At 43.1% G+C, this 27,591-nt stretch overlaps 2 protein-coding genes across 3 annotated transcripts in view; one reads left to right on the top strand and one right to left on the bottom strand.

The window, feature by feature from the left end:
• Positions 1-1,376: 1,376 nt before the first annotated feature.
• Positions 1,377-4,186, bottom strand: LOC118924030 (triple functional domain protein-like). The gene is made up of 3 exons (XM_036908421.2): positions 3,650-4,186; positions 3,032-3,467; positions 1,377-2,124 (listed from the first exon to the last, which is right to left on the bottom strand). The coding sequence occupies exons 1-3, from the start codon at positions 4,184-4,186 to the stop codon at positions 1,823-1,825; spliced, it is 1,275 nt and encodes a 424-aa protein (XP_036764316.2). The 3' UTR covers positions 1,377-1,822.
• Positions 3,136-27,591, top strand: part of KLF3 (KLF transcription factor 3) — a 34,066-nt gene continuing 9,610 nt past the window's right edge. The window contains exons 1-4 of one of the 2 annotated variants that reach the window (XM_036908466.2): positions 3,136-3,326; positions 17,679-17,767; positions 24,904-25,390; positions 26,068-26,218. In XM_036908466.2, coding sequence (XP_036764361.1) covers positions 17,711-17,767; positions 24,904-25,390; positions 26,068-26,218 — 695 coding nt within the window. In that variant the 5' untranslated portion in view covers positions 3,136-3,326; positions 17,679-17,710. Of the gene's footprint in view, positions 3,327-10,921; positions 12,494-17,678; positions 17,768-24,903; positions 25,391-26,067; positions 26,219-27,591 lie in introns of those variants that run through there. The other variant, XM_036908467.2, reaches the window with a different exon arrangement.

Consider the following 27,591-nt stretch of genomic DNA (forward strand, 5'->3'; position numbering starts at 1 on the left):
GGCACCACTTTCACCGTCTCACCCTACTGCTTAAAAGTCATCTGATGAGGGAACTCACACGTCCCTCTTTCCTATTTCAAAGGTACACTTATGGCCATTTGCCATCCTGAAGCGTCTACTCATCTCTTTTAGCTCTGAATTACTTCTCAATTCATAGCTTACATTTATTCATTTTACAAATATTCATTGAAAATCTGGGTTATTAAAGGATATGATTTTGCTAAGAAGACAAGGCCCGTGCCTGCACAGAGTTTCTGCTTCAGTGCCATAGGGAGTAAATAGCCAAAAAAAAAAAGAACAAAAAGTGTATAAGTGAGGCATGGGTGTTAACTGAGCACCAAGGAGGAGCACCTTCGCTAGTCCAAAGGTAGGGTGACAGATGGTGGTAAGAAAATATGTATTTTGTTGAAAATGTCATTTAAATCAATATTTAAAGGATAAATAGAATTCTGGGAAATGAGTGGAGGACAGGAGTTGGAGAAGGCAAGGAAGCTAGTCTACTTTAAAAAATGAGCATGTGCAAAGGGCCAGAGGTGGGGGGGTTGAGTTGGAGGAAAGGTGCTCAGTGTTGCTAGGGAATAGAGTGGGAGGGGAGAACAGGGAGAGGCAAATCTATAATGATAGGTAGAGGCCAAGTCAGCATGGGTAGTGAACTCTTGGGACTTTATCTGGAGGGAAGTCAGTGAAGGGAGTGATGTGTTTAGGCTTGCTTTTTAGAAAAGACATTCTTATTCCTTTGTACCTATCTCCTTTGCACACTTCAGCCACATTACAAACAGGATGATCAACAAGACACCGTGGTAAACAGGGTAGTGACCAGGGAGTGAGTAGTGATTGACAAGGTCTAGGATTTCTGAATGACAGGGAGGTAACCAGTCAGTGAAGGGAAGGAATCAAAGATGACTTCAGCCATTTCTGGTTTAGGCACCTGAGGATGGTGGTATCCTTCACTGGATGGCTTCTTTTCTGTACAAGTCGTGTTTGAGCTACCTCTCGTGGAACACTGCGTGTTCACTAATTAACCTTTTTTTGTGTGACTTTTCTCCTCCCTCCCCACCTTCCAAATTAAAGCCACTCCGTACATCTCTCCCATCACACTCTTGTCAGACGTACTTCACTCTTCTCCTTTGGGTTCACACTCCCGTGAACAACATAAAAAACATGGTTTATGTGCTTTGGGTTTTCATCATTCTGTGTACCTTGAGTGATGCCTGTATTTTTTGAGCCCCTACCATGAGCAAGGCACCAAAATGCAAAACAATTCCACCAGTCATCACTAATATGGTTTTTCACCTAATAAAAATCTAAGTCATCCAATCAGACACTTAATGAAGTCAGTGATCAATGAATTCCAATTAGTAATTGACATGAATCCAGCACTTTGTCTTGCATTTATCTTTTATTCATTAACAGAACAAATCCTCATGCCTTTACATTTTAAAGATTAATCTTATGGGGTACCATGATGGGTGTTCTCCATGTGGTCTTTTTTATATGTGCATTATTTACAATATGCAATCTGACTACTTGAGGTTACCCAGCACTAATTTTATAACTCCGTAGCTACCTCATGGGGCTCAAAATATACTTTCATCTCTACTTTTTAGGTAGTGCCATACCTGGATGAAGCATCAAGGTGAGAATGGTGAACCTAAAAGGTCTTTAAAACATCTTAAAGCAATAACAAACCACAGACTGAAGCAGCGGTGTTTTTAAACATTACACAGGACTAAAACAATTGAACCAATTTTTCCTTTGTTCTTTTTATTACACTAATATTGTTTTAAAGAAACTCAAAAACGTTATAAAGTCGGGTACCAAGCTATACAAAGTCCTCCAAGAGGCCTGGCTTGGACAAGAAGGCTCGTTTCCGCCACCCCGCTCTGAGCTCGGTGATGGCCACTGAGCACGCCCGCGCTTGGTTCCAGGGAAGCAAGCAGAAATGAAAGGTCGCGGGCCGAGCCCACAGCTCGGCCGCAGTTCTCCCCCGAGGCGGAGGTTCCGGACCTAAGTTTGCCAAGTTTTCAGGCAGGCCCCGCTGAGCAGATGCGGCTGCTACCGGTCTCGTTTTCTCTCCAGTGGCAGGCCTGGCCCGTGGGAAGTTTGCTTCGGGGGTCTCCAAGCCTTCAAACAAAAGTCCTGGCAGGCAGAGGGACGCCACCCGGGCCGCCCCTCCGAGCGGCGGGCGACGATGGGGACACGGCGCCCCGAGGCACAAAGACCGAGCGCGCTAACAGGATGTCAAATGACCTTGGCGACTTGGGACCATGTTAGGGTTTAAGTCACCCCAACTGCCCTCCCCTGGCCCGCTGCTCTCTCCCGAATCCGCCCGGCCCACCCGCTCCCTCGCCCAGGACGCCTTTCCCTGCTTTTTCTTTAAGGGAGTTGTGTGTACTCGGCCCCGAGGGGGCACGGCCGCGGGCCCAGCCCTTCCCGCCGCGCCCGGGGCCGCCCTTCCCGCCGGAGCCGCCGGCTGATTGATGGCCCCGGCCGGCGCGAGTCCCCAGCCTCGGCTCGCCCGCGAGCCCGGCTGTGTGTTTTGGAAGCGGCGCGGCGGGCTGCAGCGCGGTGACGCCCGGAGCGGGCAGCGCCGCCCTTCCTTCCCCCCGGGCTCGGGCGGTGCTGGCGGGGCCGGGCGGGCGGGGCGCGGGGCCCGGGAGGGGACGCCGGGGCCGGGGCCGGGGCGGGGCACGCGGGGTCGGAGGCTCCGGGGCGGGGGCCGCGCCGCGCACGCCCAGCCCCACGGCCGCGCCGCGCCCCGCCGGACAGGTTCGGCCGGCGGGGCGGCGCCCGGCTCCGGGGAATAATGAGTGTCTGTCAGGCCGTCCCCGGGTGACTGGGCGGGGCGGGCGGAGGCGGCGCGGGAGGCGGGGGCGGGGGGGAAGGGCGCAGGGCGGGGTGCGTGTTTGCGCGAGTGACTCGGCCGACCCCTCAGGCGGCCGCCTCCACCCAAGTGGGTGGGGACCCGCCCCGCCCGGCGGCCGCGGCGGCTCCCTCTCCCCTCCCACCCCGGGTCCCAGCCTCTACTTACCCCGCCAGCCCCGGGAGGCTCGCAGAGCGAGCGGCGCCGGCGTCATGTGACTGCCCGAGTCGGTGCCAGGAGCCAGAGGGGAGCCAGGCGCGGAGCCGCGCGGAGCCGGGCCGAGCCGGAGCGCAGCGCGAGCGTCCGCCGCACGCGCGCCCGTCCCCGTCCCCGTCCCGGTGCCCTGCGGCCGCCGCCGCCGCCCCACCCGGAGCCCTGACATTGCCGCGTTCGTGGGGTTCAAGGTTGCCCGGTTCCGGGCCTTTATTTCTCGTCTGCAGCGCTCAGCACGGCGCCTCGGAAAGTAAGTCCCGTCTCCCACACCTTTCATTTTCGCTCCGACGCCTGCTGCTCCCGTTTTTGGGTCGTCGGGCTTCAGTATTCTCGTGGGGGACGCGCAGTGAATGGGCTGGGGGTGCAGCGCGGGGGTGGGGGCGCCTGTGGGCTTGAGAAAGTGCAACAGCTCGCAGCCGCGGGTGGGGGCGGAAGGGGAGGGGGAGGGGCCCCGAGTTAAGCGGCTGGAAGTGTGGGATTGGGGGAGCCGCCGTGCGGATCCCGCGGTGCGGGCGGGAGGGCGGCAGCGCCCGCCGCGGCCCCAGCGAGAGCGAGGGCGCGGGCGGGGCTCACCTGTGTGGTCCCCCGATCGCCGCCCGCCCCCTCGCTCGCGATTCCCTCCGAAGCCCCAGAAATCTCGGTGCTCTCCGCGTGTGGCAACGTTGTTTGCAGAAAGGTAGCACCGAGGCCGCGCGCTCCTGCTCCTCCCCCTCCGAGTCCCCCGCTCCCGCGCCCTCCCCCTCTCCGCCCCCCTCTTCGGACGGGGCGCGCGGCCGTCCGCCAGCCGCAGCAAACTTGGAGCGGCCTCCGGGACCCTCTGGGAAGAAACTTGGGTCGATTGGGACTGGAGGCAGCATCCCATTCTCGTTTCTGGAGCCCGGGAGCTGCCAGGGCGTCTGGATCCTCAGGGGCAGGAGGAAAGAGCTGGCCGGGTTTGGAGAGTCCTCTTCGGGGCCAGGAGAGAACCTGCCGCAGTGCCTGGAGCAAGGATTGCAGCGTGGCTGGAGGCGGAGAGTGCCGTAGGCAATTGCCTGCAGCGTTAGGGACCCGAGCCGGGTGGGGACCCAGAGACTGATCCCTGGACCCGGACCTTTGGGACCTACCTAACATTTGAGTGGCTTTCTTGGAGACGCCAGATACCTGGAATTGTCATAGCTACTTTGGCACGTAAAAGGGAGAATCTTTTCTGCTTTAAATTTTACCGCAACATACAGTAATAATAGATGAACATTTGAATGGGACTTATTTTTAATAAGTCAGGTTAAACGGAAATTGGAAATCGCTCACTTTGTATCTCACTAAAATAAATCTTTTTTTATGTACTGAATCTTTTACTAACTCGAATGTATTTTTCCGTTAGTATCACTCAAGGCACTTGAAATATATTGATTATATTCTCACAGGAGTCTGGTATGTGAGGAAAAATATAAACTGGTATTCTGACTTCATTTAGATTTAGTATCTGTAATTATTAAGCAAAGTCAAGTGGGGAGGAGGAGGGCAGTTGTTCCTTACAGGTTTTTCCAGAGCAGTTTCGCGCTGTCCTTTAATGAGTTCTTTATGTATGAATTTGAAGAACATTTTTATAAGAGAAATCCACGGCATGATAATCTGCCTAACCTGAGCGAACACTTGCTTTTAGGGAAACAAAAAATAATTTGGACATTAACATCTCCAAAATTTTGTGAGTTAGTAGTTGCTTAAAAAGTAACCAAATGCGTTTTTGTCTGGCTTGAAACTGTGTATTAACCTTAGGCTATTAACAGAACCCTCTAGATTTAAACTCTCTAGAAAAACTCAGTTTCTACAGTCTGCGTGGTTTGCTGCAGAACTAGTGGAAGAAAAAAGCTTACTGTACTATTGGTAAGTTCAAGGAAGATACGCTGTAGGGAGAACATTTGCCTTGCATGAAGGAGAATGCAAGTATAAATATCATAATGTGAGAATGACAAAGAAACCTAGTCAGATAAAAAAACAGCAGTATAGCTTTAGAGAAAGCTATTGTTTTTTTCACTGCAAAGTTTCTAAATTAAAACCCAATCTTTTGGTTGCTCTGGGCGCAGTGATGCCTTTTTTTTCTTTACCTGTAGTTCTGTCTACACACAGATTCTTAAATCTATGATAATGGAAACCTGAGAACAGTCGTGGCTAACAAAATGAAGAAAAATAATAAGGAAAGGAGTGTGAATGGATTTTACTCCCGTAAAAATAACCTAAAGGAAAATAGACACTTTAGGATATCTTAGAGAGTCGTTAACTTTATTCTACAGATTGTGTAACAATTGTGAATTAAATGTCAGGAACCACATCACAGTCTCAAAAGTTGAATTTCCACAGTGTGTGCACATGTACAACAGATGTGCTGCTGTGTGCAAATGTGTACCTATGCAGAGACTGAAAATTTGGGGTGACTCTAGATGTCCAACCCTCGGTGCCTTGGAATTTAGTTCTGTGGCTGAGGGACACTTAAAGTCGGTTCCAGTTCAGTTATGTGGGATAACCCAATTGTCATCTGAATTCTTAATAGCAGTGCTCTGGCTTCATTTTCCTCATGATGCTGTAAGGCTGAACAGTAATCCAGAATTTGATCATGGCTAGAGACCATTCTTTGGGATGGGGGAGAAAGAGACAAAAGAAATCAAATCAGGAGAGAGGCTGGCGTTAATCAGGAAGGTCTCTGCTTCTTGAATATAATAAAATCACATGTTCAGTTCTGATGTTTACTGTATGTGGAAGCTCTTATTTGTAAATAGGGTAGGTCCCCTGTATAAAGCTAGTGTTATTATTCACACCCATAGAACAAACACCTCCACCCCCCTGTTGTTGTCTTAAAAAACTCCAGCTGCTCATGAATATAGGGTCAGGGAGGGCCGGCTAAATGTTTCTCTGTGCTTTCTCTCCAGCACAGCCAGCAGAGCTGTTTCCTGTTCTTTGTTTCAAGGCTGGGGTTTGCGTCATACATTCCAAGTGGCATATGTGTGCTCTTTCCTGTTTCAGGCTGTTTTATGGTAGATCAGTAGCCCAGACCAGGCCATGGTCCCTGCCCCTAAACTCCTGATCCCCACCCAGGGAGTTATCATGTCTCCACACACTTGAGATTGCTTAAGAAGCCTGTGTTATGTCATAATGAGAAGTCAGTTAACCTTTTTACATACACCCTTTGTCCAGTGTGTTTATATGGTTGAATAAATGCTTCTTTTTTAAAGAATTTATCATTGCCAAATTGTGATTTTTAAGAAATTTGTGTGCATGTTGGCTGCCTTTAGATTTTTTTATTTTTCATTCTTGTTTTGAGATGGGTAGGGTGTTTGTTTTTTGATAGGCATTTTGCCGTGAAGCTGTCAATTTTGGATCAAGATTACCACCTTAGAGGTGAGAGGACCTAGCAGTATCTGAAAGATGTGGCCACCTGTGTTCACATTTAGCACAGGACACTCAAGGCATAGGAGACTCCACTGGCTGGAGAACCTAAGTCGTCTTGGAAGCTGGACTGACTTGAAAGTCTTACTTTATGTTTTAAGGAAGGAATCTTTAGAAAAAGTATTGAAATAAAACCTAGTATATATTGAGAAAATCCCAGGGTTATTTCTTATTTAAGGACAAAGATTTCAGTACTGGGATAATTCTTTTTTTTCTTTAGGGACAAAGATTTTACTGTATTCTACATCTGCTTTCCAAGCTGTTTTAAGAATAAAGAACTTAAGGAAAAGGAGAACTTGAAATAAAGAAATACATCTACTGATAGTTTAGAAAATTTTAATCTTGTATTTTGAAAACAGAAGGAGAAAGATTTTTTTATTTTACAATAACTTTTTCATAATTCCATTTTTAATTTTCTATATGGTCTATATTTGTGGGTTAACAAATACCTTTAACTAAAACCTGCTTTAACAAGTTATTTTTCTTGTGGTTCAAGAAACTTAAGTTTTAAAAAAATGGTTGAAAAAGAAAACTTCAGGCAAGTTTCTTTTAAAAACATTTTTGGGTATTTTTTTAAATCTAAGAGAATTATCTACAGTGTCCTCTAATGTAATTAATTCACAGTTGCTGAGGTAGCAAATTAGACACTATCCTCTCCAGAATTGGTGATAATAGTGTTTTTGTTTTAACTTAATGTCCCACCACATTCTTTCTTTATGGATAAAGGGAAATATGTGATATTAAGAAAGCTATTAGAATCAAATCAGCTATTGATAACCTTCCTTGAAAAATGGGAATTTTGGAAACTTTCAATAAGATACTACCTTTCTCTTTTGGGTGAAGCAAACCTGAAGTGCTATGCTGACTCATAGGACAAGAGACCTTTAAACTAATATTCATAAGTGACCCAAATTGAAGCAACTTTTTTTGTTTTAGTTCCAAAGTTGTTAACAATCCAACTTGATGTGATAAGACAGTCTTTATTTGTCTTACCCCAATTCATTTTTTTCCTCCCCATTTGAGGGGAAAAGGAGGTTGTTAATAGAGATGATAAGGGTCTAGGTCTAATTTATTCTATTATAGAATAATAGAAAAAAAATCTGCAGGCTTTAAAATGATAAGCTCAACGATTGGAAAAAATTATACCAGTCTGATAGTTGCTATAATTAGAAAAAATGTATAGGAATAATAGTTTTGTTGCAAATCATTATTACTAATTTAAAGATACCTGCCTTTTTAATATTTCCAAATCAACATTTTTGCTATAATGAAAAGCTTTCTTAGGTGATATTTCTGTGTTTTCAAAACCTATTGTGTTTAAGAATAAATAATAAATACAAGCAAATTTATCCTTTACATACTAGGAATTACATTATTCTAGAAATTAAGTTTCTTTCTGAAGTGTTCATTTATCGTCAGTTTGATCTTTTTAAAAAAAATCCCTGGAGTCATAAAAAAATTGATAATCTGGTTTGCTAACGTGTGATACTCCAGTCAAAGTCTATTTTGGAGTGAGTTGGTTTTTAGCATTCTCATTTTCAAGCCTGATCTGTCCCTTTCATAGACTCCAGTTCTCATCTGAAGCAGTAATGCCCGAGCTCGAGACAGGAAACCAGACAGCATTCTGCCCTGATAAGAGAGCATTGTCTAAAGGAGGTAGCTCTGCTTCCCCTGCTCTCCACCCCCCACCCCCCCACCCCCCCGCAACTAGCCTTCCTTGAAATTTAGTAGTAATTAAAGAGACACAATGTTGTAGACACAGTTTCTCAACCAGAACTAGGACTTTTTTTCTCCCAAGGCAAGAAAATACCTTTTAACTGGCTCCAGGCTTTTTCTAGAAAGTCACCATAGTTAAGTGGAACATTTAAAAGAGGTATCAATGTATTTTGTATCCCTCTGTCAGTGGTTAATAGTAAAGTTCTTTTGCAAAACAGGTTCCTGGAGCTTTTTGAAACTCACTCCATTGTGTTGGCATGCCGAATACATTAACATTTCCCCCATGTAATTAAAGGGAGCAGGAGACTCAATGTAGCGAGTTAAGTGGTCCTTCAGCCCATGCATTCCATGCAACCCAGGGTCTAGCTCTTACCCTGATTTCCAGGAAGGCGGTGCTTCTTGAGCAGCCTCCCTCCAGGACAGCCTTGAAGAGCCCAGCTTAGCCTGGGACAAGCTCAGGATGGTTGCCAATCTCTCTAAAGCCTGAGGATCTCCAGAGATGGCTAGTTCAGTAGAGTTTTGGCTAATTCTAGACATCAAGTGAACATCGAGGTCAGTGCATTCTACCCTGGAGAGCGACCTGTGAATCAAGTGTGGTTTTTCTCCTTTGGCCTCCGCACTCCTCTTCCTACTAACTGCTGTTCTCTGAGTCTAATCACTGAAATCCACTTCTTTATTCTTGTACTTTACACCCTGGTACCTTCCATAGTTCTTCACCCCCAAAATACTGTCATTAGTTTCAAGTTCCTGTTCCGCTTAATTCTCCAAACAAGGGAGTTTTCTTTCCCGAGCTTCCCAAAGTTGTCACAGTTACTTTGCATTTTAGGTTTCGAAAATTATTTTCAGGCTAGCTTCCCTGGTCCCTGGGCAAGGTACCCTTGTGTGACACCTTTTGTATATTATTCTGAGGCCCTTGCCCTGCATCTTATTCTAGCATGTGAGCAGGGTAGTTGAATATCCATTTATTCATCTCACAAGTATTTATTGAGCACCTACTTATTAGAACTAATCTCAAATTACATGCAGTCATTATTCGTAGTTATGCCATGGGACGGAGTAGGTCCGGGTTGATCCAACCTGAAAAGGCATGTTGAAATCTTAATTGCTGGCTGGAACCTCCCCTTGGCACTGCCTAACATGGGCCAGTGTGGCACTGCACACATCCCACACCCTCTGTATTGGGAGAGGGACCCCAATATGAAATTATCTTACTTAGGCGTTGGTCCCACAGCACAGACTCCGAAGCAGAACAGAAAGAGCCCCGGGTCTGCAGAACACACTTCTGTACTTCTGCAGCTCCAGCCAGCTCTGCGAATTTGGGCAAGTCATTTCACCTCTGTTCCTCCATTTCCTCATTTCTAAAATGGGGATGAGGGCCTGACCCTTCCACCTTTGTACAGTTATGAGGATTTCCGTATTTCCTTGGGTAAAGCTGCCAATTTCTCTGAGCAGTTTTATGGACCAGTTGCAGGTGCATTGGCTAGGAAGAATAGCCTAATTTGGGGCCTTCAGAATGTGCCTTTTGATCTTGCGTCCAAGCTTGCACACGGAGAGGGTAGGCAGCTCCAGATGGGAGGGGTTGAAACAGCCACTGCTGTAAATACACCATTCCTACATTCCATATTCCCCATAGACAGATCTGTTTGAAGAAATTGCACTCTCGCTATTGCTGTTTTTCATGTAACATTGTCTTCTGCCTGGGGAGGTGGTAGAGTGGGATGCCAAGTCCACCAGCCTTGAAAATCAAGACTACTATGGGTTCAAATCCTCACTGTGTGGCTTAGCAGCTGTGTGACTTGGGCAGTTGACTTCACCTCTGTTCAGTGTTCCCCTCAGTAAAATGGAAAGGTAGTACCCACCCACCTCCTAGGCATTCAGTGACGCAGTCCATGTAACGATGCCAATCGTATATAGCCACTCGTGATGAGGAAGATGATTAACAGGAACCATGTGACATCACCTAGCCCCTGGCCTGCCTTGGCTAACAGACGTATCCTTTAAAAAAAAAAAATCCTTATGTTTTTTAAATATAAACAGCCTTCTCATGCAATTGTCTCTTCCCCTCGCTTTTCCGAGACCTTGACCCTAGACTGGTTTAGAAGATAGTTCTGGGAGGATAATAAAAATATTCTTTGAGGATGATGCTGACAAGGTCTCTGGAGGATCCATACATAACAGAACAGACAAGGTTAAGGTTAGGAGCAGTAACTTTTGAAGGAAGTTTCAACGAATAGGTTTCCTTTAGTGTTAGGCCCCCTCCCACCCGTATTAATTAAGGGCAGTGTTCATTAAGTGCTTTCCCAGGGAAGGGTAAGGACTGTAGCACTCCTAGAGGGCTGGGTGCTCTTGTGTTCAATCCTGTGCCTGACAAAAATTTCGTTTAGTGAACACGCCCATCTCCTTTGGGGAGTGGGGAGGGAAGCCACCCTCCGTAAGGCACATTTCCAATCCAGGTGGTGGTCTGAGACAGGCCATTTGGAAAATTAAAAGGCCCAGACTATCTAGGTAAGAAGCGGCCCCAGATAGAGAGGGTGCAGTCAGCTGGTTGCACAGAGTGGGGAGGGCCTTGAGCTGGTCTTTGAAGAATTAGAAGGATTTAGATAAGCCGGAAGGGGACGGGGCATTCCACACTGGTTGCCCAGCATCAGGGCCAAAAATGAACAAAGGCAAGGAGGTGTGGGGGAAACAGGGTGAGCAGCGGGAAGGGCACTTGTTGGAGCAGGGGGCAGCTGCTTAGAGGGGGTGCCAAGCATGGGCTCTTGAACCCATTCTGCAAGCTTTGCGGGTCCCGTTGGAGGGAGTTCCTAAGCTTGGGAAAGACTAGATGAGGAGAGGACTTAGGGTGATACAGGTGGCCAGGGGGTCAGGATGAATTGGAGGGACCAAGGGGCTGGGAGTGGGGGTTGGGAGACCAGCAGAGGAAAACCCCAGTAATGCAGTCTTGAGGCACTGAGGCCCTGGCTCCAGGTAGCACTAGTAGAACTGGAAATAAAAGTTGATGAGGAGGGCTTGAAAGATGACTGCTAGGTTTCCATGGTGAATGTCCAGAGAATAAGGCAGATAGGAGGTGGGGGTGGCGGGCTGTCTTTTGTAGGCAGGCGCAGGGAGGAGAATTTGGGTTTGGGACACGTAGGGTTATTTGTCTTACACAGCAGTGGTTCAAAATGCTTTTCTGTTTCTTTTTTGTTTACTTTTGAAGGGAGAGAGCAGTATTAGCTCATGGTTTCGTATCCAAAGGTTCAGTGGCTCTATGAGATAACTTTTAATGGAGAATCTTCAGGAGCTGCGGGAATTACCACCACCCTGACGATTCTTCCTGGTTATTTTTAAGGTTCCAGCCATCCCAGCTCAGGCTGGAATTTTCAGGAACTGGTTGCTGACTGGAGCCAATTGGTCCCTCCCAGACTCCCACTCCCTCCAGGGTGGGGCCCCATGGGTGGAGGCCCCTTAGGGTGGAGTAGGGTGGGTCCCCAGTGATAGGGCACCAGCAGAGAGGCAGTGTGGCCTCACACAGTCCTTCTGGATTTGATTATATAACGCCTCACAGAAGGGAACTGCAAGAGCTGAGACAGCCTTGAAAGAAATGTACCCAGTGAGATTATTCATTACGGGTATTTTTCAATTGATCCTAGGTTGCTTGCCCTTAAAACTAAAACACAAAATTGTCAGAGCATAAAGAAAGAAAACAAGTGTGTAACTTTAGTAGGGAAAATGATCAGTGTTTGCTAAAATTTAATTAAGGTGTGGGATGCTACCAACCAGGTGGCATTGAACTTGAGAATTTACTTGAAGAGTATGAGTTTGGGGTTCACCACCCCCCACCCCTGCTGTGCTGGGCCTCAGTCTGGGAAGGTGCAGGGCCCTTGCTGGGTTGTTACCTTTGCACCTGTCCTTATTTACATGCAAAATCAATTGCTTCGCTTGGTCTTTCCGAAGTACAGGGTGTGGGCAGAATCTTATCTGAAGCCGTGTCCTGTTTGGACAAGTTGGACTCGCCTTGGCAACTCTCCATAGGGTGGAGCAGATGGGTGGAGGCAGGAAAGTAAAATTGGGTGGCTTGTTAGCAGAGAGAGGAGAGAGGGCGGATTGTTTGCTCACTGGATCATTATATTTAACCTGAAACTAAATAATTAACTTCTTTCCCATTTGCAAAACATTTTGATGCAAAATAATGTAATTTATGAGGGGCACAGATTGAGATAGACTGCATGAAAGTTTTTCAGTAGAAGACTGAGGTTGGTGAAAAGCATCGAGTGGTATGAAAAGTGGACACATTTCCAGGTAAGTGCGAGCACTTAGCTATTGTGAAAGGAACCTCCAGCTTAAAAATGCCTACTTAACATCTGTTGCCTGGTCCCTTGTATTTCTGACCAGGGCAACTGCCATTAAATATTCGAGTCCTTGGAGCTCTTGAAGAGTTGGGGTACAGAAGTGAAGGAAGAAGAGTTTCTTGGGAGAGGAAGTTTAGTTCAGCGATGTTGCCTGCCTGCCCTTATTCTCCTCCTGACCAAGGATTACACAAACACAGATTTTTGTTTTGTTTCTTTTTCCCCTGAAGTTCCTTTGGGGACTAAAGGGTGGGGGCAGGCAACATACTTCCTCCTGACATCCAAACCCCTGGAGAAAATTGGAAAGGGGCACTAACCGATGCAGGGTCAGTTTGAGCATACTGTTTTTCTCCTTAACACCTGGCTACGGTCAGTTTAGAGACAAAGATTTGCTTTGAGGGATGCAGGTAATTTGGAGCTTTGGGGTCGGGCTGGGTTGGGGGAGGATAATGCAGGGTCCCAAAGAGGATCTGAGAAAGGAAAGAAAGATACGGAAAATGTATAAAAACGAGACACAAAGGGAGAATGTCCGAAGCAGATTCTGCTCTGTCCCTAAAAAACTTCCTTCAGACACACCTCTGTGTGTCTATCTCTCCGTCATGCCTCTAAGGATGGGGCAGTCATTTATAAGGTTATTCCTATAATAAAACATGCTTTCGCTTCAAGACAAACTACTTCCAAAGGCAGCTTGGTGACACCAACCTCCTCTTCCTTAAAGGGCTGTGTGTGTTTCTAAGCACCCTCTCAAAGCAGTTGTTCAGTAGGCCTCACAGAGCACTGAACAGGACTGAGACAGAACTATGTTGCTTTTGAAACACCGTGTAAATGATTCACCAACACTTTTTAATATGTAATCGTGCCATTTTGTGTTTTAGCAAAAATCTGACTCTTTTTTTTGAAGTCTGAAAAGTCAGAGGTGTGAGTGGAGAGACTGTGAAGGGAAATGTGTTTGTTTCTGTGGAGGAAAATTTTGGTTCTATCTGCCCTTCCCAGCAAAATAAACAGTTGGGAAAGATGACATTTGCTCCAGTTACAGAAAATTGTTTTGGCAATGATTATGTTCTTACATCTTCGCTTTAAGCACCTTGATAACTTGGAAGTTTGATGGGTTTTTGTTTTTGTTTTAACGAGGTTTGCTCCTTTTTTCTCATGCAGTTTTGGTATCCTGGGATTTCTTTGTTTAGAATGTATTTCTTGCTCAGCTAGTTAAATACAACTAAGATATAAAAGTAAAAGTATTAGGATTGGGAAATAATTGTGAGAAAAAAACAGAACTACATTTGGGGCCCTTTCATCTCTGTGATACCCACATAAAATAGCTAACAATTCCTGAGCCTGGTTAAAAACCCACTTAGTTTAAAGATCCTTAGGTTGGCAAATTTCAATTTACTGCTGGTGTCTGAAGCCCTAATATCTGTTTTAGTGCGCCACCTACTGGTTCTATTTAAGATTGCTGTCAGTGTTGTGTAATTTCTATAGCATTTGTAGGTGTTTTTTAGCGTTCTTTTAAAATGATGGGAATATCCCCAGAGCACAGAGTCGCCCATGCGTAATAAAAGCCACCACATTTAGGGACTCCAATTCTCCAGTGCATAGATTACTTCTCAGTTATACGGCAAGCATTTTGGAGACACTGCAGTCCTTCCTTTCTGATTCTAGACCAGAACCCAAAGACAAGGTCAATACTATCGGCGAAAGGGGTCTTAGGTCTTAGGACCAGTAGATACGGTGTATAGAAGTTTTTTTACAAATAAACCAAAGCCTGATTTGTATTAATGTGTTTGATTCTTTTCCTAAATTTGGTTTCTTTCCGGCTTTGCTTCCCTCTCCCGTTTTTATTAAGTTTTTAATTACAGAATTTGTAAATTTAATAATTGGCAACCCTCCCAGGAAGCTGTCTTGTTAACTGTTTAGATGTATCCGTTGCTTTGCATGTCCTTCTTCTCTTGTTCCATATCCTGCTACTTTTATTAAAATCATAATCAGTCATCTTAGCAGCTACCAGATTGGGAACAAAAGTGCTGTTAGACATGTGAATGGACAGTTTGGTTCTGTTCATAAGAGATATTTTAATTTCACACAGGCTTTTATTTTATTGTCTAGTGATGCATTATTTAGTTGGGAGTTTCAAAATGAGGCGTTCTGATTCTTTTTCATTCCTTCATTAGCTGAAATACTTGTAGTGAGAACTATCCCTTCATCCACAGCAGGGTGACTCTTGAGGTACAGTTCCAAACAAACAAACATACCCTCACAATTCTTTTTTAATAGATAAGTCAGGCTTTGTTAGGAAGGATGCTTCATATTAGACTTTAGTTTTTTCTCTTACAAGTCTTGCAAAGTACTAATTTCCTTAAATTTAGAAAAGCCATAAAATGTAAAGAGCAAAAGTGATTTAAATAATTTCTTTAAATGATAAAAGATATGGTAGGTTAATACGTAATTCATTTCTAATGGATTCAAGCAGTCATTGCTGTAGACATTAGAAAAAGTCATTGAAGGCTTTATGAGCTAAATGGTGGAGTTAGAATTTGAACCAAAATGAACTCTAGAAGCACATCATCTTAATTCCCATGCTGCTCTCATGGGTAATAGAGGCTGCGGGGTGACGTGAGGTGTGGTATATAGTAAAAGGGGTGGCAGTGGCGCTATTGTAAAGTGACAGGGTCACGTACAAGAGCCCATACAGCAGGCTGGCAGCTATTAACTTCTAAACTGAATGTAGTCTGAGGGTGTTTTTAAGGGTGGAGAGGACTGACCTGTAAAGCTAAGTATGTCAGCAAAGAGGCAAATGCTTGACATTGATTGCTCCGTGGGTTCGAGCCAACAAATGTGGTGCTGTGTAGTGTGCAGTATGTAGAGCCCAGAAATTCTTCACGTATTTATTGATGTAACTTACTTACAGAGCATGAGTTTTGTTTGTTTTGTGTTCAATCTCATTTGATATCCCTAAAAACACAGGTAAAGGCAGTGTCGCCTGACAGGAGTTACCCTAGAGCTGGGCTAAGGATGGAGATCTGCTGCTTGAGTCTCAAGACCGCGGCTCTTTCATTACATACCTGAGAATATGAGTGCTTTTATTTAGAGGATTTGTTTCAGATTACTGCCCAGTGGTATGTAGTGGAGTGGATGAATCTGTAAGAGTAAATTAAATTTGAAAGGCTTGGAGAAGGGGTGGCCAGCCATGGGTCAGGACTACTGAATTATCTGACCTCACTGATAAAAGCAGATCTCACATCTTTTGTTTACAGTCTGCTTATGGGGCACAGGACATCCATTCTTAGAACCTTACCCATCTGTTCAGCTGCTAGGCTGCGAATTGGTTAATAATAGATCCCCAGACACAAAAGTGGTTTTCATCCTTCATTATGAAATCATCCATTTTTCACTGGCTGTTAAGATTTGTTCTTGCTGGGATATATAAGAGGCTAGTAGCACCATTGATTTGAACAGCCTGGTGTTAAATTGTGTTTGCAGATTATAACACACCCTGTGATGTAGGAAAATAAAATTTTGAAGTTGGGGCCTTATGTTGAGTTAATGATGATATTCACGTGCTGTCATGAGACCCACAACGTTCCTTTTTCAATGAAGCATAAGAACTACATAGTATTGCTTTTATAATTGCATGTGAAGCTATCGGAGTATAACCGGTAGAGCATGGACACAACAAACTACAGGATTGCTATGATGGAGGTCGGGATAGGGAGTTTTAATACTGAAATACAGGAAGTAATCTAGAACCAGAGACTTTTGCAGTTTTTTCATGGAGAACTCAGTCTAGAACTTGTTCCCCTTCCCACCCAAACCAAGTGATCTATAAAGACCTCACCTTTAACCACAGTGTTTGATACTTAAACCAAATTTGGATGGTAGGTGCCTGAAGCAAGTTGTTGAAGATCTGGGTAGTAGCTGCGCAGTGATTCCATAACCTATGAAATGTAGCTGAATGTTGAGCCGACCGAACATCATTTTGTCTTGTGGAAGCAGTCAGCTTGATGTAGATGAGTGTGAGAAGTGGACTAGTATGGAACACAGAAGAAAATGGAGGGATGACATGAACACAATAATAGAAGAAAACAGAAAAACCAAACAGGATCAGGATGGACATTTCCTTTACATTAGGCTAAAGATTAGAATATTTCCTAATGAGGACAAATTGGAGTGAATTACAAGCTAGTAGCCTTCATATATACAGAGTGCTTAGAAAACGAGGTGCAGGGGAAAAGTCAAGATGTCAATAAGGCATCTCTCAAAAGAAGAAATGCAGATGGTAAATAAAGAGGAAAAAGATTCAACTTCAATTATTAAATCGATTTAGAATAATAGTTTGCCATTTAGATGCTAACAAATTGGCAGGTTTTTTTTTTAAAGTAATAATACACATTGCTGATAGAAATGTTGGGAAACAGGTTCTATTTATTGACGAAAATAATAGAACATCTTTGTCGACTGATACATTAAATGCTTTGGAAAATATCCTTGACTCCTCCAAGAATTCTCTTTCATAAAATTTATCCTAAAAATTAATTCAGAGTTTGCAAGAGGTTATAAGTATAAAGGTGCTCATTGCTGTGAAATGGTGGAAATTCAGAAACATCCTAAGTGCCTGATAAAAGGGTGATTTAAATAAACTCACGGAGTGGCACACTGGATTTGCTTTGGAACCATACTTCCTGAAAAAGAAACATTTTCACAATAAATTATCAAGTGCAACTATGGATACAAAATAGCATGCAGACTATAATCCATTTAAAAAGAGTTTGGAAGGTTAAAAACAAAGATATTAGTGATGGTTTTTAACATTCATATATAATGTGAACTTGTATTGAGTTGCACAGGGGTCTTAAGCAAGATTTGCTGCTCAGTAGGGGCTGTACATATAGTTCCAGAAATGTCAGGGTTTATGTATTTGAGTTAGAAATGCCAGTTGACTCCCATCTGGTTATGACTATGGAGTCTGGTTTTAATTATATAAAATGGCATCTTTCATAGGTAAGGGAAATAAATTCTAGCCATTCTGGGGGTGGGGAAGAGGAAAGAGCAAAGAAGGAGGGGTGAAAAAAATTATATTTTTACTAGTTTATATTTAAAGTAACCTCGGAATTTAATATCGATGGACACCTTGTTTGTTTTAGGCCAGAGCACCCTAGAAGGCTGAGCTGAAAGAATGCTCATGTTTGACCCAGTCCCTGTCAAGCAAGAGGCCATGGACCCTGTCTCGGTGGTAAGTTTTCCGACACTGAATGCTTTTTATTTATTCCAAGTGGTCATAACATTATTGTGTGCTGTGTTACTCCTTAAGGTTACTCATCGCTTGATGCATTTGATAGGTAAACTTTTCTCAAATACCCTGGTAAAAAGTGAGAGAAATACCCTCAAAGCAACTGTGCATCCTTTAATAAATGGGATCCATGTTTCCTTAAGACCTGCAACCCACAGCCCCCCAGGGTATGATCAGCACAGAACTTGGGCCACAGGCAAACCTCCTCACAACAGAAGTAGGTTTACAAAACTTCCTCAGTTACCAGTTTTTTATCTTAGTCTCCGGGGATTATTGGTTTTGGCAAAAAACATTTGGCCAGACTGATTTTTAAAAATTAATGTGCTTCTAGGGATATTAAAAAAAAAATGTTCACGATGTTTGTCATCATTAGGAAGCTATTTGTGAGTGTACCTACAAGAAATCTGCTCAAGAACATGATTACCTAATGGTGTATTTTTCTTCAGATCACACATCAATATAAAATGTTTGTCAGTGTCATTTTTTTTTTTTTTTAATAGTAGAAGAAAAAGATATTTTGTTTTGTCTCGCGTAGCGTTCAGGTGGTCCTTCGTGGAGGTGGTTAAAAAGATGAAACCTTGGATGGGGGAAGTCTCACTCTTTTAGCATGTAAAAAATACACTAAGAATAAAATGGTTTGCTGAGAAAACAATGACGACAGCCATATATGGAACTGTGATTGCAGGAGACAGGACCGGGGAGGAGCTAGTAAAAGAACTTGGTGGTGAGGATGGAATTTTTCCCTTGGAGGAGTCTCTGACTGGGAGGGAACTATATAGCCCGTGGTCTGTTTCAGCACCTTCATGCTAAGCGAGCCACTCTTGTGAGCCATTCCCCTCTAGATGCTCTTTGGCCACCTGGGGCTTAGTCCACGTGTTTATACAGGTCCAACACTAGTGCTATGGAGATGGAACATAGGTGATAAGGGAAAGGTGTCCAACTTCAGAGGCAGGAGTGGTGCAGACCTGAGGGTGGCTGGGTTAGTGAACATCAAGTGAAAAGGCAGCACTCCCATTCTGTCTTGCACTTTTCTTCCACGGCTTGGAAAATACTCACAAGGGGAAAAACTTGGCCTGAGTTGTGTATGTGAAGGTTGGTAATGACACGCTTGCAAAATTAGATCATCCTTATGCACTGACTGTGGAGGTTCCTGCCAAAAATGTTTATACGAGACGCAGGGGTCACTCGGAGGCCCTCGGAACTGAGTTGCCATGGATATTATTAAGCTAGTGAATTGTTTACCACCGTGTACGGTGAAAAGTTAGGTCAGGGTGGCTTTTAGGAGATAACATTTACATTCCAGCATGTTAACTGGATAACCCAGTGTCTGAATATGGTAATAATTGAGCAATAAGATTTATTAATCAAAAAACTAAATTGACTTCTAATGTTATTCAGTGCTCTCATTGTATCCATCAACCTCTTTCCCCCAACCATTGCAGAGCATGTTGAAGGAAAATTAAAGATATAAAATTTCCCCATTAATTATATCCTTGAAATATGAATAGGTTTTTAGTACCGGAGAATATGATTAATTTTGTAAATGATGCAGAACCATCTTTTATGCATTTTAATATTCAATATACTTGCAATACTTTTAATCAAGCATGAAAATATGGCTCAAGAGCCTAATTTAAAGTAAAATAAAGATCCACATTGCTTCATTGGTATGACATAATTAAGTGCAAGGAAATACACAACTAAAAAAATGGAAATAATGAATCTGAAATAACAGTTATTCTTGTAATACTGTAACCTATATAAATACATGAAATTAAGATGTATAGTATTTTTGCACTTAATGGTCTTTCTCTCCTTCATGCTCTAGTTTTCAACTTCAACTATTGCTTACAGAATTTAATTAGATTGTTTCACCAAAAGTTAGTGTCAGTCCTTACAAATAAATTCTTTTTCTTCACTCAGTGAAAGCTCAGTTAACTGAAATATTTAGGAAGCAATGAAATTAAATAAAAAGCATTTGTTTCCACTCTTAAACCTTCAAATTGCATTTTTCCTGCCTTCATGAGTGGACATTAAACCTAATTTATTATTCCTTTATGCCTTTTTTCTTTTTAATTCTGTCTTTAACCTGAAGGTCAAAGTCTGGACTCAGGTCAGTGTTCTGAACATTTAGGCCGTATAGGATATTTGTAAGATTCTTTTTGTTTTAATTCCACATATGAAGAAAAATAATGACTTATCTCCCCACCCCCACCACCCACCTTTTTCTTAAAAGGCAAATACAACAGATGCAATGTGTCTGTTTGGTGTTTTTCTATAGTTTAGAGAAAGTGAGGAAATGTAATTTCTCTCTCACTGAAATGTAAACCTCTTCTAAACCTTGTGCTTTGAGGTAAATGATAAGGCTTTGGGTTGTCCTATTAAAGTTTGCAAGAATAGGGAGCAGAGTAGACCCCCCTCCGTTGGTGCTGTGGATCTCTGCTACTTAGCAGGATGTTGGCAAAACCTCCAGCCCTCAAGGCCTCTTTTTTTTTTTTTTAATTTGTAAAATTGGAGATTGTCATTTGTAAAGTATGAGACAGCATGTATATATAAAATGTACATGTAAAGGATTTGCTTTTACCAATACATTTCCAAAGAGGGTTGAGAATTAAAGAATTTTATTCTATTTCTTTAAGCAAGATGACTTTTGAAGAAAATGTTTTTTTTCTTTTCTTGTAAATGAGAACTGTCGTCTGACAAGACTTCTTGAAGACTGAGAAATACTAAAACAGTAGTTCCTCTGGTCTGGTCTAACAAAAACTTTTCATGACTTTTCTGAGCCTGGTGGAAAAAGGCACTTTATGCTTTTGTTTGCATGGAAGGGCATGACGTTTGCTGTCTCCAGAGTGTGTGCTTATAAATGTACCACACCTTCCTGCACTTGGAACCCCACCCTTGGTATGAAGATCCCTTTGACTTGCCATAGCCCTGTCACGGATATTTTTTTTTCCATATTAATGCATAGTGAAATAGAGACTCACTCCATCCATGTGTTGTGCAGTCACTCCCACTTAAGCCATCTTGTAATGGAAAACTCTCCAAAACTACTTCCAGTGGAATAAGAAACTATTGAAATTCTCACTTGGGTATAGAGTGGTAGTTTTGGAAAATTATCCAAACCCTGTGCCCTTTTTCCCCACCACAATAAAAATCATTTTTTGAGAATCCAAAGAATTGGAATAATTGGTATTAGCCTTAGCCTTGTCAGTAGTAAAAACCTGCTCAGAAAGTGTGTTGATTCACTTCCTTCACTCATCGAGTGTTTATTAAACATCTGTGCCAGGCCTTAATCTCCCATTCTGATGAGAGGAAGCAGTCAGCAAATAAACACACATGCTGTGGAGGTATGAACACTCCTTTCAGTGTGTGTTACAACAGAAGGAAAGAACATTTCTTAATAACAGATCTTCTGAAAAGTAAAACCTATTACCACCCCAGGGAGGGTTGAGTCTTGTCTTCAGGCTGCTCTGTTCCAGGATATAGGGCTCGCTCGGTCTCGCTCGGTCAGCATATGCACTGGGGCATTGCACGTCAGTGGCCAGAGGAGGCTCCTTGCTTCATCAACACTCGCCTCTGATACGGATTTGGGGCCAGTGCAGCCACGCTTATTTGCATTGCTTTATGAGGAGATAGGAATGGTCTGGACAGGTCGCTTGTACCAGGGTGTACCCACCAAAGGCACCCATGCTGAGCACACCCTGGATCACTCCTTCCACTGTGGAGGGCAGACTGTTGCAAGCTGATTGCAGTAGCTTGTGTGCTCCACCCAAATAATTGAAGCAAACACATCTAATAGAAGGTTCTGGTCAACATTGCTATGGAATTTGCTAGTGAGTTTGAGGAACCACATTTTTTCACCCTTTTGTGAAGCAGTCAGACTGGAAATAGTTAATTGTGAACTCTGTTGTGTGTCCAAATGTGTGTCCCTACTCCTAGCCCAAGCCTTACAAACACCTTACATCAGCAAAGAGGGTGGGGGCATTCATGGCGAGCAGACTCACAGCTTGAGTGTGAATAATGTTTATAAAACATGGCTTTATATGTGGCTTTTTTTTTAATGGCTTGAGAAACCTGAGAGTATTATTAAATTTTCAAGTCTCCCAAGTTCTAAATTCCTATTCTCCTTAAACTCACCCCACGGTTAGAAAAAAACCAGCAATGACAGCAATGAAAGTGTGTCCTCGTTTCATTTCCTATTTAGCTGCCAATAACTTGTCATTAAAATCTAGGTCATAGGGGGAGGGGGAAGGTCTTTAAAGAATAGGGCTGAAAATAAGGGAGAAGCTACATTCTGGTGAGTAGAAACACCTAATATTGCCTCCCATTTCCTGCAGTTTTGTTTCTAGTATCAAAACTTGCGCCTTTTATATAAAGGAAATTATATAAAGCACGTTAAACTTTAGAATTAGGAGAAATCTTTTGTCCTCCTGTATTTAATTATTTCCTTAATCCCTCATTATCCATGACTTAATTTTTTTTGGTTAGTGAACCTTATGCCTCGTTTAATATTGCCTATTTAAATACGTCTAATGGTAATATCACTGTATGTTTTGGGCCTCTCACCTTATGTGTTACCTGTGTGTGTACCTTGTTCTAAAGAAAGGTAGAAATAATATTTTCCTCCTTTGATTCTTGATAAGTAACTCAGAGCTGCTTTTAAAAGCAGCAATTTATATTTATTTTCTGATTTTATATTCTTCATGTCCTTGTTTTTAAGCAGTGTTAGTGAAAATCCCCCCCCTTAAATAGTATTTAAATAATTCATCAAATTTGAATACTAAAAATTCATATTTTTATTCTGTATCTCTACCACTTAGAGCCATGCTTTCACAGGGCAGTCTGTGTACCTTGAGCCACTCACTCCCTCCCCAGTAATTCAGAATCTGCATTTTAACAAGACAGGCAGTTGAATTCATGTGCACAGTAAAGTTTGAGAAGCCCCATTTGGGAGGATCAAAGTCTATTACAGTAGGAACAGAAGAGACTCCTAGAAACAGTGTGTTAAACTCCTTACATCTGTTAATTGAATCCAATTTTAATTTTAACCTCATAACCTCCTAGAAGGTGGGTATTTAGTACCACCTTGACAAGTTTTGCCATATCCTCATGGGACTTGCACACCTAACATTTAGTTAGTAATTTTTCTTGCCCCCTTCCATAGAATTGCTTTTTTAACATAATACATTTGTTTTAAGAGGGAACTTTATGTCACTACTTCTGGAAAAAAACAGGTTTTTGTATTAGATATATAAACAATTATTTTAAAGCATCATACTGCAGTAATCACGGTTGTAGGAGAGCATACAGATTTTGATGATATGAATAAACAAAGGAAGGACAGAACAAAACACATAATCTTAATTATGAGGAAACTGACATAAAAAACAGATAAAGATAAATCCTCCCTGGCTCTCTCTCCCCTGATACTCAGGCTCATTGGGTCCAGAGAAGGGAGCAGACAACCAGAATTTTTTAAATAGCACAGGTGATTCTGAAGCACAGCCAGGTGGAGATTGGCCCAGCGTAGGCCCAAGGAGGAAAGGGTGTGATCTGAGTAGTAATCCCAGTCAAAACCACTGCTATCCCACAATTGTTTATAACTTTTAAAAATGGCCACTGGAGGGGCCAAGGAGGATCTGAAATTAATAGTGCCTTTAAGCTGTTTAATTATAAGGCCCCATTGGTGGGTATTCTTGGTTACATCATGAGCTAGTATTACCTCAATCATAAGTGCATAAGATTTTAGAGCTGGAAGAGAGGCACAGCTCATTGCTTACCACTCTCACTGTAAAACATTCAAATCCAAGTAATTTTTTGCAGACAGACTTGATGTTACCACTAAAATTTCAGTTCCTGAATGCCTACAAGTAAACAAAATGGCTTATGTTGAGTTTAATTTTTTTTAAAGCATTCTAACAACAAAGATACTTTTTTCATTTTCAAATGAGGATTAGAAGTGATTTTAGTGAATTCCATAGTGAAGGACAGTACTATAGTGTGCCATTATTATGATTTTGATTGATTTGTGTTTAAAGCTGATAGTATTAGGTTATTCTGATACTACAAGAAAGATATTTGAAGAAAAATTAGGTCAGTTGTGGAACAACTCAATTTGGGAGGAAATAGACCATTTCATCAGCCTCTTGATCAGGGGGTAGCAAGGTTTAGAGGAGGGGACACTGGGCCTCAAGTTTGTGTGCAAGTGGCTTAGAGCATTAAGTGGCCTTCCATGAGTCCTTAGCTGCTTCTTACACTTCTGTATCATCCACCGATTTAGAAATTATGTCATCTTCTGCACCTTCATTCAGACAGTGAATAAGACCATTGAGCAAGCTGGGGCCAAGGACATAGTTCCCCCAGACTGGATGGCCTTTGGTCTATATATAGTGTAACAGTGTAGGGTCAGTCAGGATCATCCTGGTTGACCTGAGATTGAGGTGTTTCTTGGAAGGTAGGGCTTTTAGTGCAAAAACCAGGACAGTCCTCAGCATACCAGGACTGTTGGCCACCCCAGGCATGGATTGGTCTGGTGGCTGAAGCCAATCATTTGTGCTACCATGCAGCTCCATTTCTCCATGTTATACACAAGAAAATCACAAGAAACATTAAGTGATCCTGTTGCTGAAGTCACACACCCTCAAGCTAGAGAGAGCATTTCCTGCTGATAAAGAAACTCTTTAGAAAAACAACAGGTTAGTGGGCTTGGCTGGCCTTGGTGAACCCCCCAGCACTGACTCCTAATAATAAAGGTTTCTGTTTATGACCTGTTTTAGAATTTTGCCAGGTGTCAACCTCAGCCTTAACATCTGACATGGAAATCACCTTAGAATTAATTCTGAGATTTTTTTTTTTTATGTGTCAGACCCAGTTACCCCATTATCTCTAGTTCTTACATTTATTAGACCAGCTCCCTCATAGCATTTTTTTAAAAGGTCCAGTATATATCTGAATCCAAATGGCTTAATAGAAAGTGCATGGTATTGAAAGCGCCTCCTTGTACATTTTCTTCCTGACTCATGTTTCCAGCAAACGCACTTAATGGCTGTTCACACGTTTCCCTCTTCCCTTTCCAATAGTCATACCCATCGAATTACATGGAGTCAATGAAGCCCAACAAGTATGGTGTCATCTACTCCACACCGTTACCTGACAAGTTCTTCCAGACCCCAGAAGGCCTGTCGCACGGGATGCAGATGGAGCCGGTGGACCTCACTGTGAACAAGCGGAGCTCCCCGCCCTCCGCTGGGAGCTCTCCTTCCTCGCTGAAGTTCCAGGCCTCGCACCGGAGAGGCTCGCCGGGGTTGAGCATGCCCTCTTCTAGCCCGCCTGTGAAAAAGTACTCACCGCCTCCCCCGGGAGTGCAGTCCTTCGGCGTGCCACTGTCCATGCCTCCCGTGATGGCCGCAGCCCTCTCCCGGCACGGGATCCGGAGCCCCGGGATCCTGCCCGTCATACAGCCGGTCGTGGTGCAGCCGGTCCCCTTTATGTACACCAGTCACCTCCAGCAGCCGCTTATGGTCTCCTTATCCGAGGAAATGGAAAATTCAAATAGTAGCATGCAAGGTAAATTGTACCACTGGTCTGCACTGCTGCTCCCACTTAGTCTATAGGGGTTCATCATCAGACGGTCCGGGTGAGGCAGCAAAGGAAGCAAGAACCAAGAGTTGTTAACACTCTTGAAAGGAAATATCCATCTTAGAGTCTGCCCAAGGCATTTCCTTTTTTCTTTTTTTAGTGTTGATCCTGGAAGCACTCCCACGAATCAGGCTGTCTGTTGAATGCCATGAAATGATTTCTTTCACTTAATTGTCACTTTGGGATAGTAAAAATGTTGATTTTTCTATTTTGCTTTATTGAATGCCAACATGATTCTATTAAAAAGGCATTTATTAAATACCTTTGGTCATGGTGGTAACCAGTGGCCATTAAAAGCCACATTGTTTACTGCCTGGTCGTAGCCAGAAGATTAGGGTTAAAAGGAAATAACCAAAAACCGTAAGGAAGAATCATTTGGGGGCTGATATATTTAAAGTCTGGCTTCCTGTGTGTGATGCTTACTGGCAAAATAATGGTCAGGAGAAACAAGACTCCCCAAAGATTCATTTCTGCTATAATTTTGCCCAAGGCAAATAAAAGAATGTTCATACATCAGTGCTATAGATAGAAGCTGTGCAATAAACTTTTAAAAGCTGAAATTGTTAAATTGTACATAGAATGACTTTTCTATTTTTATTTTTTAGTACCTGTAATTGAATCATATGAGAAGCCTATATTACAGAAAAAAATTAAAATAGAACCTGGGATTGAACCACAGAGGACAGATTATTATCCTGAAGAAATGTCACCCCCTTTAATGAACTCAGTGTCCCCCCCGCAAGCATTGTTGCAAGAGTAAGTATATTTAGGCCCTCCCATCATTTGCATAACAGTGTATATCTTGGGACCTGGAATGGAAACACAAACTTCCAACACAGGATGTGATCACAGATTGCAGAACACTTTGTAGTATGTGGCAGCCACTGGGCAAGATGGGAGAACCTCTCCAAAAACTGGGCTTGGTCACACGGACAGCGCTGTGACAGTTATGTGATGTTTTTAGTGAATTGGTCATCCATGATTTTGCCACCTGACCACATAAATCATTTTTGTCTTGCTTTTTCACCCTTCCAGACTATGTATACATGGTTCTCTTAATCCCAATGTGGACTGACTGTGGTGTCTTAGATATTTCACTTCAGGTTGGATCATGAAAACTTTTCATATAGACACACAGCTTCCTTCTAGTCGTCCCTTCTCAGAGGATATGCATACTGTTATTAAGGCAAATTCTTCAGTCAGAATTTCCAGGCCAACCGCAAGCCAAGGAAGACACTCCAGAAAAAAAGTCCTTTAAATAGTGGTGGCAACAGAAAGTTGTCCATGTAGCTCAGAGAAGTTCTTGATTGAAAGGTTATTTATTCTCTGGTCTTTTTAATCATACCTACCCTAGAATGTTCACTCTGCCTTCGAACTGCCCTCCAGTCGGAAGGTTACTGAGTTGCTTAGCAGCCAAGCTCCTGGACAGTGGTTTATTCTGGGTCTCACTTGGCTATAATGTGAAGGTGCCATACACAGGTGCAGTGACACCATTCATGGGCTTGCTCCTGTGGTGTCCTTGACTTCTACCAGTGATCACACTGGAAGGCTGTGTTTGTGGTAGCTTGGGTGACCTTTGGATCTGCCACCTTGGATCCCAGCTCTGCTCTCCACCTTATTATGTGTGGCTTGGGCTAGTCACTTACCTTGCTGCCTCTGTTTCCATTATTGGGTGTAATTATTTTTCTTGGTGTTATTGTCTTGTGTTGATGCTTCCAGCCCTGGATGTAGTGGCCAGCTTCCCACTGCAAAGGCAGTAGTGATTATCTCCTCCAGACCCCTTCTGTCATCATCTTCCCATATCACCTCTTCTCCAGCTTGAAACAAATGTTTTGCCCACCTCTTTACTTTTTATCTTTTCCCCTCTCTCTTACACAACTCTACAGCAGAATTGTGATTTTTCTCTGGTTTTAGGACAGCAACTATCTGGAACTTCAAATATATTCTGGTTGTATCCACATTCCACCCAAGTAGGTGCCTTCACAGTAGCTCAAGTATTGCCTCTTGTACCAAGTCATAATCAGTTGCGAGTCTCGGGATTGTCATGTACTTCCCGGTAGATGAAGAAAGGAATGAATCTTCTTGGAGCCAGCTACCTCAGCAGGGAGAAGGTGTGTCTGGAGGACTTG

This window comes from Manis pentadactyla, chromosome 5 (assembly GCF_030020395.1).
Source record: "Manis pentadactyla isolate mManPen7 chromosome 5, mManPen7.hap1, whole genome shotgun sequence".
NCBI classification, from domain to species: Eukaryota; Metazoa; Chordata; class Mammalia; order Pholidota; family Manidae; genus Manis; species Manis pentadactyla.